The sequence below is a fragment of the Nycticebus coucang genome, chromosome 15 (genome assembly GCF_027406575.1).
Source record: "Nycticebus coucang isolate mNycCou1 chromosome 15, mNycCou1.pri, whole genome shotgun sequence".
NCBI classification, from domain to species: Eukaryota; Metazoa; Chordata; class Mammalia; order Primates; family Lorisidae; genus Nycticebus; species Nycticebus coucang.
In genome coordinates this window covers 95,265,499-95,280,293 of record NC_069794.1, presented here as the reverse complement: position 1 = coordinate 95,280,293, position 14,795 = coordinate 95,265,499, and the positions used below count along the sequence as shown (strand labels likewise).

Sequence of the window (14,795 nt, the reverse complement as noted above, 5' to 3'; positions counted from 1 at the left end):
GAGTGGTGTATTTTTCCAATGCTAAAAAGCAAGGCCTTTAAAATTCCATTATCTTAGGATTTTTTTTAAATGATTACTTTAAATGTGATTATTTCCTAAACCACACAAGAGTAAAATAGAGCATTTATTGATGGAATAACAAAAGTGCTTTTCTTAAATATTCTTCAAAATACATTTGTACAACTTACAATAATATATCCAAAATAACTGTATATACAAAACATTACCTAGTTTTAATGTATGTGCTTTTTCCCCAAAAATTACAAAGTAACTTTTTAATTTTTTTGGCAAAGTTCAACCTTAACAGAGGTGACAATTTTAAAGGTTGCTTTAAGAAAATAGAACCTGAGGGAAATTGACACGCGAGAGTCAATGACAAGCAAGAGATGTGGAGGAGATTTTATAGTTTGTTAAATAAAAATGGTGTTTAGAGTGATGCTTTTCACATTACAAAAATAAACCAAAATGAAAAAAAGGTCACTGTAAAATGATGGGAAAAGGATCTGTAGACTTGCTTTTAGTATTTCAAACAGCCAACAACGCATGTCAAAAAAACAAACAAAATAAAAAAGAGAACCGATTCCAAGATCACAACAGGCTTGCGTTTACTTTGTATTTGGAGGAGGCAATGGAGCAAGCGGCCACATCCCATTTCCTTTAATTGCTGTTGACATGGTTGATCTGACTGGCTCTTCGATGAATTTCATCCAAGAAGTTTTCCAGCTGTTCTATTAGCATTCGCTTTTTAAACCTGTATGAAAAAATAAATAAGAGCACTCTTACTTTTTAATGGATGGTATATACCAGAATGATTTTTTCAAAAAGTGAAAATTGCTTCTGAAGATTTTTTTGCAGTGAAATGAAAATGAGGAAAAAAAAAAAAAATCAACCCTTTAATGCCATATCTGCTGGGAGATTAGTCAGTACTGTATTCTAATTTGTCCCTAAACACGTACGCCAGGCCTAGACAATGGGCAAGGGGTTGTTCCTTCCACAACCCAAAAATACTAATATATTTGTAATACTCTTGCAAAATTTGGGCTTCCAAATCATTACTCCAAGAGCTTCTTCTCATGCTCATTGAAAGTTAAAGTTGAAAGGAAATGTGAACAGAGTACAAATATAATCCCCATAAAACAGAAGGGGAATGAGCTGGCAAATCAAAGATTTTTAGACATCTCTGATACAGGACATAGCAAACAAAGTTCAAGTGACAGTTTTTTAAAATTTCAGTAATAAATATAGGTAGACTGAAATTCGTTTATCTATGTAAATATTATTGCTGATTTGTTTTAGAATACCCCAAGTACAGGACATTCTATTCCCACTTCTTCTCTACTTGAAAGCTAGCATGATTTGCCACCACCATAGTGTTACATAACTCTCTCAAAGGGGGTGAAGTATGGAGAAGCAAGAATCCAATGTACTCAACTTTGTTTGAGGACAATTGATGACCTAGTACATGGTGGGGGATGGGGGAGTGGAGGGAGTGGACAGAGGGAAGGAGGGGTGGGGGTCAAGGGGTCTCGGTGCCGGACACACCTCTTGGGGGCGGGACACAATTATAAGAGGGACTTTACCTAACAAATGCAATCAGTGTAACCTGGTTCTCTGTACCCTCAATGAATCCCCAATAAAAAAAAAAAAAAGTGGCTAAAGTAGAGTGTACCTGGAAGACAGATAAATTCACCAGGAGGTCTGAGCTGGCAGAACATTACCACAAAGAGCAGAAAAGGTTAAAGACTCAAAATTACATGACAAGTTACGGCTTAGTCTTGATCCTTCAGAGTGTTCTGTTCTCCAGCCATTCTCTCTCCCCCCAAATTAACCGCTTTATCTAAAACCTTTATTTTAGCATAGAAAAGACAGGGGAGCTGATTAAAGGGAAGGTGTGTTTACATTTGTACAATCAGGCAAGATAAACCCTAAGTTTTATAATCTAATAATACCCAAATTCTAAAACTATTGAAGGAAAAATAAAAAGTGCTTTTAAAACTCTTACAACTGCTTTCCAGCTGATTGCACTTTATAGTTATTATCACTATAACCTAGGCCCTGTTGGATCCATTATATACCCGCCCCTCAGTATTCATGGGGGATTGGTGCCAGGACCCCTGACAGATATCCCTCAAGCAATCCAGGGATGCTTCAGTCTCTTACATAAAATGGCACAGTACTTGCATATAGCCTACATACATTCTCTCGTATACTTTAAATCACTGCTAAATAACTTATAAAACCTGCACAGTGTAACCAGCACGATGTAAATGACTGTCACACTATGTTGTTTAGAGAATGACAAAAAAAGAAGCACATGTGTTCAGTACAGACAGAACCATCTATTTTTCTCTCCCAAATACTTTCCATCTGCAGCTGGCTGAATCCATGCATACGAGGTCCAGGAATAAAGAAGGCTATCCTCAGATTAAGGCCCATTTGTTCAACTCTGGTCCTCTTAATTATATGTCTTTACATGTCAACTGAACAACATACAGATAATGCCTTTCTAGGTTATTTCTTACCACTAATTAAGATAAAAGGAAAAATTACAAGCTATAAAATATTAAAGTCACCAAAAAGGTACAGAGAAGATACAACGAGTATTATGCAAGTACATAGTCATTTGCAGGAAGAAAAGGTCTTTAATTCCTGCAGAATTTTTATGTGACTATTTTCTAAGTGAACTTCTTTCAATACACTAAAAATAAGTACTTACATGTTTGTGAGTGTGTCATATACATGTATAAACAACACAAGCACAAAACAGATACTGTTAAAATACTGCCTATTTAAACTGGGGCTCCTTTTGTCACCATTTCATAACATGCAAAATTCTTACCTTGATGCTTCCTTAATGACATTCTGTAAAAATATTAGTCTTGTTTGTAAGCTGCCTTGCACGTGCTTCAGTAAAGTGAAGATCCTTTCATATTCTTAAAACAAAAGCAGTGAAAAGAAAAATTAAGTGGTTTCCAATTGGACCTATTCAATTTTTTCTATTGTAGTTTATTATTTTAAGATATACAGACAAAAACATCCTATGAAAAATTTTGTCACTCATTTTTATAATGAGAACATAATACATTTTATCATGTTGTGTAAAAGAAAATACTTATCAATGAGGATAAAACAACTTGTTAAATACTACTTTTTTGGTGAACGTTTCCATTAAAGCATCAAATATAAAGCTTAGAAAGATGAGTGAATAGCTTTTTGGTAATACTATTGAAAAAGAAAAGACAAGTGGCCTTATAAAACCAATCCATACAATTTAAATTCTAAAGTACAGCTAATATGAGTAAATAGATGGTGAAAAAGGGGGAAAAAAGAAAAGTGAAATAGGTTAATAGTGCTATTTCATTTTAAAGTTTTCATATAAAACTTCACAATGACTGTAAGTTTTCACATAAAACTTTGCCAAGGACTGATTCTTACCCACTTCTGAACCACCCAGGTCATTGTATTAACATTACAGCAGGTGGTCTGTTAACATCTTCTGAAGAATTACTAAATTTTTTTATTGTTCTTTTGTATTCACATAATAGATAGCTTTCGTAACTTTAGTTGTTTGGCCTAAATATATCCCTCGTCATTACCATAGTTCAAATGTTAAACACAGTGACAGGCACTGTGATGAGAACTTTACATAAGTCATTTAATTCTCAGTGTATCTTTTTGAGTTAGCTGTTATATTAAAACTCCTCCTCTGGCCAGGCAGGGTGACTCACACCTGTAATCTCGGCACTTTGGAAAGAAAGCTGAGGCCAGGAGTCTGGGACCAGCCTGGGCAACACAATGAGGCGCAGTCTCACCAGGCATGCTGGTGGGCCTGTCGTCTCAGCCACTCGGCAGGCTGAGGCATGAGGATCCCTGGAGCCCAGGAGGGTGGGTGCAAGGCAAGTACACACAGAAACCGAATCTGAGGTCGCGTCTGAGCATACGTACTTCTCCCTGGCTTCCGGATCTCTTTCATTATCTGTGCTTTCAGCTCTGTGTTGACCTCTTCGTGGCCCCGGCAGTGCGTCGATTTCTTGCCTTTGCTGAGTGATGCTGCCGGCATATTCTCTTCAACACAGTGTTCTTTACCTCTTGGCTCCTCATGATTTTCTAAAAATCCACCAACGTGGAGGTCGTTGGTTCCTAAGTGGTCATGACCAAGAGCCTCTGTGTGATTGGCTGGCCGTTCCAATAAACTGGCTGGAGAGGATGGTGAAAATTCAGCACCCATAGCATTTGGTGCAATGTCTGATGAAAGTTGGTCTGCAACATGATTCTCAACCACATCATCTATTATTGTTGAATCATTAGTGGTTTCTGAAACTAAACAGAAAGATAAGGGGAAAAAATTACACACACAGCCACAAAGGAGTGTGGTGACAGCCAGTCACAGCAGCCCTCCTTGATTAGTGCAGACTAGGGAGCAACACACCATGGTTCTCAGATTTGCCAATGACACGATGGATTTCAATGTGAAACATTTACAATATTTGGTAGCTCTGTACAATCTTTGCCCTTGAGGAAAAAATGAAGCCACTTTCAACTAGATTTTAGTTCTCTGCTTTATTCTATGGCAATTTTGTTGAACAAAGATTGATACTTTAGTGAAATATGTTATGATCAAAATTATCACAGTCATGATACCTTAGAGAGCCCTAGGCATTCCAACCTACCTCTGACTTAAATATCTATTATCACTTTAGAGGCAAAAGTAAAATTCTGCAGGGAACGTGCCACCAACTACGTCTCATTTCACAACACACTCTTTTCTTACAGCCACCCACTTGGTTGTCATTAACTGAGCAATGCAGAGCAACCTGACACCCACTTTCAGCTCGATAGACCCCTGGACCTCAAAGCTACAAGCTTGTCATGTAACACCAGATGACCAGACTTGCTCCCCCTGAAAGCAGCTGAATTTTAAATTCTCTGATTGCTCAACAGCTTCCAGGATACCTACTGAATTTACCTCTACTGTCCTTGTTTACCACCCAAAATTAAGCTTTCTGTACACTCACAGCCCCCGAAAGCTCATCCTCACAAGTCCCCCAAACTCGTGTCTCTTAAACCTTCTTCTGTGATCTACAAACTCTTCTTGACTGCATGTTTTCGGTAACAACTTACGTTTTAACTGAAATACCCACCCCTTTCCTTAAATAAATTGCTCTCCTGTTCAGACCAGAATAGAAATCCCTTTCTCTCAGGACATGGAGTCACTGATTCCTTCACCTCTCAGCACCCTTTCAAGACTTCATGCACTCTTGTCTAACTCCTGCTCTGAAGACGCCGCAACACCCCTCACACTCCCTCTGCTCATCACTGTCTTACACTGAATGGCAGGGCACGTGCCTACATGTCACTCATGTCCCTGGCACCCAGTTCACAGCCTTCCTTCCACTTTCAAGTCCTTCCCGACTTCATTCTTGGTCCTTCCTAGCCAGAGTGCAATCCGTGGACAAGTGGTAGTAGACCATCGGGGAGCTTGCCAGAAAAGCTCCTCCTAAAACCCCAGCACAGACCAGAGGAACGGGAGTCTGTAAGTGAACTAGACTTACAGGTGATTCACTTGCACATTCACGTCAGAGGAAGTGCAATGGTGACTTCAATGTCTAAGCAGATCACCTGTCAAGAACCTGGGTTCATTCCCCAACTTCCTATCTCCAAAGAAGTTTCCATTCACACTTCTGCCTCCCACGTCCAGCACAAATTTGGGCATGGAAGAGGACAGTGCTCATCTCTGCAGCACCCCTGCTGCTGCTCCTTAACGCAGCCAGACTTCCCTCTGCTTTCTCCCTTCTGCGAGTCATCCCGCCTGGACAGCCACTTTCTTATCTGTCAGGCTCACAGCCCAAGACCTATCTATCCCTCTTTACCAATGTCCTCCTTTCTCTTGTTCTCTTGTGTTCCCATGACACCTGCCAGGCAAAACTCCAGATTTTGATGACTTATTCTACCTGCCTCCTCCAGCCCGGCCTCTGAATGGCACACACTGGTTTACGGAGTGTCACGGGCACCAGCTCCACTTGGATCCTCTGCAATGTGTAACAGTCACAACCTTTTCCCCACAAAGATTATCCAAACCACCAGCTTCCCAACCTCCCCTTCCCTCTCAGCAGCATACGTCACCTCCCATTCCCAGAGGAATCTCCCCACTCCTTCTGCCCAGCACGGGCAGTGTCCTCTGACCGGTACCACTCCCTCTCACCGTCCCAGTGACTTTGTGGCACTTATGCCTTCTCTCATTTTCAGGGTCAAATTCTTCTTCTCTAATGATTGTCCCCAGCACTGAAATTTGCTTAAATATCTTTGATCTTAAAAACAAAGCAAAATCTCCATTTTCAACTCTGGGAACTCTTCTGGCTACCATTCTCTTTTCCCACCTTCCTTTTAAAGAAGTTGTTCACACTCATTGTCTGCAGTTTCTCACTTCACTTAATGCCTTTTTTAAGGCTTCTGTCCCCTTAAAATCTCTACACAGAGATTGCTTTTGCTAAGATGTAGCAGCCCATATAGCCTCTGGCTAGGAGGATTGAGAGTTATAAGAAATACCCGCATAGCTCAATAATGGAACACCTTGGTGGAAAGGGCATGGAGAGAGATTCTGCTCTCCTAACAAGCATGAGAGCTCGCGAGATGAGAGCATTAGTGGTGAATTGGCAGTCTCTACACCACAGGTGTAGAGAGGCACGAGATCAGCCTTACATTAGGCTGGAGGAGCAGGCAAATGGGAGCGTGCGCATTCTGTCACGGACCTGCTTACTCTGACTCTGTCTCCTCTCCTGCCTGCAGGACGCCAGCATGGGGTCTCTCTGCTGAAGATTACCAAGCTCTGCTAAACTTGTGTCTCCTCTTATGTCTTTACAAGTGGCTTAACTGCCTATGAATTTGTAAAAATTCTTCTCTATTGTTCTTTTTTACTATGCATTTTTTTCTCCTGGTTGGGGGGAAAGGAGAATCAACAGATTGTTAGTCTTGCAGTTTTCTACAATCTGAATTTGCTAATTGTATCCCTGTTTTGTCATTTAACATGTCTCTCTGTTCCCTGTATTTCATACAAATTGGTTCGATCACATTGAGGTTGATTACTTCACTGGCATACTTCCACTAAGAGGTGTGCAGTACTTGGTTTCTCTCCAGTTAAGATGCTGTGAGCCATGTATGATCACTGTAACTGATAAACCCATTAATTCATTAGGGTGTCCCTACATTCACTCCTCGTCCTCCCTGATAATATTCCATACATTATCGTTAGCCTGGTCTTTACAAAATGCTGATCAGAACCAGGGGCAGTGGCTCTCACAAAAAAAAAAAAAAAAAAAAAAAGGAAGAAAAAAGCTAATCAGATCGGGTCATTATCTTTAAAAAACCTTTCAATGGATTCTCCCTATCCTAAGAATAAAGCCTAGACTATTCACAATAGCGTCTAAGTCCCTGCATGATCTGGCTCCTGTCTCTGCCTCCCCCACACCTTGCCTCATGCCCAGCACCCGTCAGCTCCCCCTCCGTACATGTACCTACTTCACACATGCTCTTTTTAGACAAATGCACAGCCTTTGCCTTCCACATAACTCCTTCAATATAGTGCCTTGACCTCACAGACTATGTTAAATTCTCTTGCCAAAAGCTTCTACAACATACTTGACTTCTCTTTCCTAACATGCATCATACTTCTAGTTACCCACTCAGTGACTTTCTTTCCCTGCTGATTATAAACAAGGACAGACACCACTATTTGTCTTCTTCAGCGCTAGACCTCGAAACTTAGCACTGTCTAAAACAGCACATGTATTTAATAATTAGTTGTTGGATTAAAACCTCGGCCTCTCAATCCCCAGGTGGGGCTCCTTGACCAAACTCAAACTACACAGAACAAATCCCTTTATTAAAAGGATCTGGTCTGCAGAATTTAGGTTCAGTCAAAAGTCCACACTCAAGGATCCAGAAGGCCACAGGTTCCCCATCTGTTAATTAAACTAGGAGTGAAAACCATCCTTCCATGGACAGTGATAAGGAGCCTTTCAAAAATATTATTTTGAAATACTTAAGATTTACAAATGATATTTTAGATTATCATAATAATTAATAAAGCATCATAAATACATGAAATGCTCCACATTTTTTAAAAAGACATATAAAAATGATCATATCCTAATTTGGAATAAACAAATATCTCTTCTCTAGACACTCTGTGGATTCTACTGATCTGTTTCTTTCTATAATCTGTGACAAAAATATGTCTCTAAAGAACCAAAAAGCAGCAACTATTATTAAAAAAAAAAAAAAAACAAAAACTAAAATGACTCTCACTTTTATGGAGAGGAAGGGGTTTGATGAGATCCGTCTGTGCCTGAGCCACAGGTGCAGGGGGTCCTTTCCCCCCGATGTGGTTGTTCACAACAGTGTTCTGCTGTCTGCCTCTTAGCAGTGGAGACATACACCGGCGTCTTTTGGGGATCCCCTGCATATTTGGTTCTCCAGGTCGTTTATGTTTATTTTGAGGTCCAGCTACAAATTCATCTGCTTCATCTATCATCATACCCTTTAACAAAAAAAAAATATATATATATTATTTTCTTAAATTTACACATAATGTTTAAATGGTACAACCAATCTCAATTAAAACAACTATCTTCCAACTTTTTTTACATTTATTAGATACTCTACCAGGAAAATAGTTTGACTTACTTCAGTTAAATTAATAACTATTAAATTGACAGTGTCTGCCACAAACACATTTCAAAGTTACCTTTTTATCCAGCTTAAAGGGGTTTCCAAATGTGTGCAACCTTCTCGGCTGATCAGGATCAAGTTCTCTCAGTGGAGAAGGTACTTGCTTGAGGTACTCCTGGTAATTCCCCATTTGTGCTATAGGAACACTGTGTACTTGATCTTTTAAATAAAACAGCAACGAAAGTTAACCTCACTAAAACTATACCCCATTTCATTATAAAATAATGTCTTCTTAAACATGAATGCTGACTAGTGTTATTTGAAACAGTCCTCCCTTACCACATAGTCTAAATTACTGTAGTTTGGTGCATTTATAAACACTATGGCATAGTCTTTCAGAATTTTAAAATAAAATTTAAAGTATTTCATCTTCTAAATAAAAGAAAAATACTGCTGTTAATTTCAGTACACAGAATAACATGTGATCTTACCATGAAAAGGAGTATCTCTTCTACTCTTTTCCAAATTAATTACAGAATTCATAGAAAACAGAAATACAATATAGTAGCAAAGAAAAGTCACACAGATAACCCTTTCTATATAAATTACCGTTAGAATGCTTAACTCAGAGATGGCAAAGGGTCAAAGCCTCTTCTGACTTGATTTACAGTAGGCGCCGAAGGAAACATTAGTATAAACCACGTAACTGGCCATCCAGAATTAAACCATCAGATACCAGTACATCTCAGGAAAATGGGGGGCAGGGAGGTATGTGTGCATGAACACATGAGTAAAGCTAAAAAAGGAAACTGAACTAGTCAAAGGCTGTTTGGAGAAGAAAATCTGGGGCGACAATGATGGTAGAAAGAAGGGTAGAGAATTAGGCATGACCAACCTTTTAATTCATTTGTTTCAATTTACAAATGAGAATATTAACACTATCGTGTTCTTCAAACTTTACATTACCATACTATGCTTTTTCAGACTAGAAAGGAAAAAATACTATTAAAAATACCAATATTAAAACCATAATCTAACCTTCATCTTGTCCTTTAAGAAATCTGCGGGTGCTCTTCAGAAGATTAGATCTCATTCTTGTTAAGTGATCCAAAAGATTTCGTCGTGGTATATCATAGGCATTTCTAAATGTCTGTGGCTTCAAATCCTATTGAAAAACATTCAAGCACAAAATTTATTGTCAAACATAGAAGTAAAAAGACTAAAATCTTTATCAAAGATATACAAGTTAAGTAGTAAGCTTGAAACAGTATAATGAAGACAGATGATACAACCTTAATGTACTGTTTTACAGCCAAAAGATGGAAATTTGAGATACTAAATTATCTCAAATTCAAAACTAACTCTAAAGATTTTATTGTATATTCTAGATAAAAGAAATAAACTGACTTAAGTTTAATATCCAAATTTTAAGAACTGAAGGTTTTTAACAAAGCTTTGGTATATCATTTACGCACCACAAGATCACCTATTTTAAGTGTGATGAATAAAACCATTGCCACAATCCAGTTTTAGAACACTTCCACCATCCCAGGGCTGGGTATGATGGCTCATACTTGTAATTCCAGCACTTTGGAAGGCCAAGGCAGATCACTTGAGGCAAGGAGTACAAGATGAGCCTGAGCAACATAGCTAGACCCCCATCTCTATTTAAAAAAAACAAAACACTTCGACCATCCCCCAAAGTTCCATGTATCCATTTGTAGTCGATCACTATTCCTATTTCCAGGCAACCTCTAGATCTGCTTTCTGTCTTTCTATGTTCCACTTTATAAATGCAATTTTGTAATGTATGATTTTTTGCATGGCTTCTTCCCCTTGGCATGTTTTGGACACTCACTCACACGGTTTCTGTATCCATACTCTGTTCCTTTGTGTTCCAGAGTAGTAGTCAATTACGTAGCTATACCACACTTTTTAATCTATTCACCAACTGACGGACACTTGGATTGTTTCGAAGGTTTTTTGTCTATTTTATAAATAATACTGCTATGAACATTTGCATACTAAGCCTTTAAACAAACATATATTTCCATTTCTCTTGAGTAGATACCTACAAAAAGAATTGCCGGTTTTATAGAAAACCGATGTTTAACTTGTTTTAAAAAATGCAAACTACTTTCTATCAGTGGTATATGAGAGTTCCAGTTTCTCCATAACCTCATCAACAGCTGGGATTTTTCAGTTTTTAAAAAATTTTAGCCATTCTAGCAGTTATGAAGTGGTATGGCTTTAATTTCCATTTCCCTAATAACTGGTAAGATTGTTATTTCCCTAATAACCGGTAAGATTGAGCATTTCTTCATATTCCTAGTTGCATTTATATGTATTTATATATTTTCTTTGGTCAAGTTTCTATTCGAATATTTTGCCCATTTTTATTGAGATGATTATCTTTTATTATTAAGTTGTACAAGCTCTTCATTTACTTTGATACAAGTCCTGTTTTCAATATATGATTTTCTCCCAAGCTATACCTTGCCTGTTTTAAAAATAAAGTCTCTTTTGAAGAGCAAAACTTTTTTTAACTTTCATAAAGTTCCACTTATGGACATTTTTTGGTTTGTACTTGTATGTTGTATTTTCAAAATCTTCGCGCTAACCCAACAATACAAAGATTTTCTCTAATGTTTTCTTCTAGAAATTTACAGTTTTAGTTTTTTTTTTTTTTTTTTTTAATGAGACAGTCTCACTCTATCAATCTGGGTAGAGTGCCATGTCATCATAGCTCACAGCAACCCCAAACTCATAGGTTGGAGCAATCCTCCTGCCCCCTCAAACCTCCCCAGTAGCTGGGACTACAGGCGTCCACCACAATAGCCAGCTTGTTTTTCTATTTTTAGCAGAGACAGGTCTCACTCTTACTCAGGCTGGTCTCAAACTTCTAAGCTTAAGCTATCCACCTCCCTCTGCCTCCCAGAGTGCTAACACTATAGATGTGAGTCACCACACCTGACTACAGTTTTAGTTCTTAACATTTAAGACCAAGACCAATTTAAGTAACATGAGTTAAAAGGATCAAATTCATTATTTTCAAAATGGCATCCAATTGTTCTAGCACCATTTGGTATTTTAACATCTTTGTTAAAATTCTGTTCCGCTCATTTACATGTATCCTTATGTGTATCTACCCTGTGTTGATCACTGTAGTTTTACAGTAAGTTTTAAAATCACATAATTTAAGTCCTTCAACTTTTCTTCTTTTCCTACATTGTCTTAGCTATGCTAGGACCATTACATTTCCATATAAATTTTAGGATAAGCTTCACTACTTCTACAAAAAGGCTGCTAGGATGAAGATATTTTTAATAATGAGTATTCGCACAACATTTTAAGATCATGCTGTAGACCAAAGGTATCAAGCACCAAACTACAGTGAATTCTGCCATTAGCTATGTAACTTCAGTCAATCTCTAAGTCTCTGTTTTCTCATCCATAAAATGAATGGGTCAGTTTACTCCGCATCAATCTATCCATTCATCACACGCCACTGACAATGTGTTAATTCTTGAATGACAATTTAACAATAATGTGATGATCGTTCTGTGGAAATGCTAGAAGCAAGCACTTTTTAAGGTTTGTACAAACTGAATGTTAGCTAACAAAAAATTTAATTTATTCACCAACACAACAGAACATAACCAGGGCAGTACTGAATTCCCGTGACTATTACCTTATTCAGCAGAGCAACTTGGAAGCCAGTATATTCCTTCATATTAAGGTCTAGCAGTCTGTGAGGGACATCCTCTGAAATTCCCTGGAGTAATTGTTGAAAATCTTTCCTATACGCCATTGATAAACCATGTGATCGGCTTCGGACCTTAATCCCAGTTTCCTGCACTACTTTTTTGCCTACAGAACCGATGACTCGATCAGATTCTATTTTGGCCTAAAGTAAAAATAAGTAAGAATTATCTTGATATAATCTATAAATTGATAAATCAAGATACTAATGATTATGGTCTTCTATAAATTATGTTATATTTTTTCAAATATGTAAGAAATTAACAACAACATAGTTCATGTCAAGTACTGGGTAACCTAAATATAGTTTAAATAATAATGTCTTATGATTTTAAACCATTACTCTTAAGTTTTTAAGGCAACACCAATATAATTTTAATTGTTATTCATTAATAGCCATCACACTTAAACCACGAAATATAAATGTACCCTAAATAAATATGTATATTCCCAACTGACAGGTGATTTAAAAATTAGAAGAAAAAATCATCAATTTTTATTTAAAGATATTGTTATTAGCCCTTAACTAAATGTTCAGGGCCATGGCAAATAATGATACAGTTTCTTCAATAGAAGGTAAATAACAGTATTTTGACTTCTCCCAAAGTGCATCTTGGTTACTAGTTAGAAATGTCAGACATACTGGAAAAATAAGACATTTCATGGAGCAGTCATTCTGTGTAACTCGGCAGTCAAACTGTATGCCAGGATATCTGTTAATGTAATTTACAGCCAGAAGAACCAATGTCAGTACTTTTATAAACCTGGCAAAAGAAACTCCCGTTTTATTCAGAGAGTTGCCTATATCTTAAAAAAACACAGAAGGAAAAGAAACTCCTCCTATTTTAAAAGAAAAATCTGCGGGTTTTAAAACACAAAACTAAACAACATTTTTTTCTAAGTAAAAACAATTTTATGATTTTTCAAAACATAACTGATGTTCGCATATAGAAAGTCACAGTAAGTGAAGCCATTTTCACAAGTTAGGAATGATTATAAAACTTTTAACAGCAACACCTCAAAACAGTCCCACTACAGACTGCATACAGAATCATGTTAACGTAACACAAATGGCTTTAATGTAATATATTAATATAATACGAGTCCGTTAGAACCATCCATAACTAGCTTCAGGCCTATGAAGCATCTTGACCTGCTGCCTCCCTCTCCCTCTGGACGTTACCTGCTGACTCAGTTTCTTGAGGTATGAAATGACGCTGTAGCTCAGCCCATATTCCACGCTGTCTGCTATTAGGTTAGGTGCCCCCATCATTCTAACAGCTTTCTTCAAGGGCTACAGCAAAAAAGGGAAACATCATTCAACATTAAGCTTGTTAAAAATGTATGGTTCAGCCTGTAGGGTCAATGTACAGACATTTTTAAAAACATTTTTTCAAAAGTATTATTTCTCCTTTTCATCAATAAAGAAGTATTACGATTGTAATTGTATTTCAGTACAATGTTTTGTCAGAGGCATGACAAGCAGAATGAAGTAGTTAACAAGGATTATAGGCTGTCACAGTAATTCCTGGAGCACTCCTTAGTCCCGCTGGGAGATCCTATGTTTGAAGAAATGAGTAAGAGACACACTGTAGAGGCAGATCCCATTAACACTTGGGAGTAAGGAAAAAGGACTCAAAGCAAATACAAGATTTCTACTACTGCTGTCATAGGCTGAGGTGAAAATCAAACGAGCCCTCAAGAAAACATAAATAGAAGGAAAATAGTCTAACATTTATTACAGATGTGGCATAAACTTTCAATTGTAAGGAAAAACAGAGAACCACTTAGTGCAATTATAAATATCACTAGCAAGAGCGTCTAGCACACGTGAATGGGACAGAGCCAGAAAAAGGATGATCGCTGTGACCTCACAAGTGGACACAAGCACCGGTGTCAAACTGGAATCAAACCCCAGCTCCGGTATTAACACCCATGCGCCTCTAGCGAAGTCCTCAGGACGGCTCTGACACGTGAACAGGCCGATGGTCAGCAGCTCTGACAGTTCCTATTCAGAGCATGCTTCTTCCCTTTCATCCTTTTACATGATGGGCGCTGTGTGCTAGACGTTCAATACAACTTATCCCTTACAACTAGAAAACATGCCATGCTCAAAGCTCAAGAAATTGATCCTCTAATCATATTAGTAATTACTTAGAAAGATTACTTATAGCTAATTGTTGTTAGTGCATCAATAGCAGAAGTAATATGTAATAGTGGTTTTAATTAAGGTCTTTTTGTTAAAAGGCTTTTTTTCACAAACTAAGTAAGTCCATGTATTTAAATAAAATATTTGTTACTGGTCTTACCTATACACTAATTTTAAAGTAATCAAGTTTATTAAAAGTACATGGTTCTATGAAAAC

At 37.6% G+C, this 14,795-nt stretch overlaps 1 protein-coding gene across 1 annotated transcript in view; it reads right to left on the bottom strand.

The window, feature by feature from the left end:
- Positions 1-111: 111 nt before the first annotated feature.
- INTS6 (integrator complex subunit 6) overlaps positions 112-14,795 on the bottom strand; it is a 93,321-nt gene continuing 78,637 nt past the window's right edge. Inside the window, exons 11-18 of the mRNA XM_053563163.1 lie at positions 13,613-13,723; positions 12,359-12,574; positions 9,706-9,832; positions 8,744-8,886; positions 8,305-8,536; positions 3,946-4,320; positions 2,840-2,933; positions 112-751 (exon numbers count right to left, since the gene is read on the bottom strand). Of these exons, the coding sequence (XP_053419138.1) occupies positions 658-751; positions 2,840-2,933; positions 3,946-4,320; positions 8,305-8,536; positions 8,744-8,886; positions 9,706-9,832; positions 12,359-12,574; positions 13,613-13,723 (1,392 nt within the window). The 3' untranslated portion in view covers positions 112-657. The remainder of the gene's footprint in view (positions 752-2,839; positions 2,934-3,945; positions 4,321-8,304; positions 8,537-8,743; positions 8,887-9,705; positions 9,833-12,358; positions 12,575-13,612; positions 13,724-14,795) is intronic.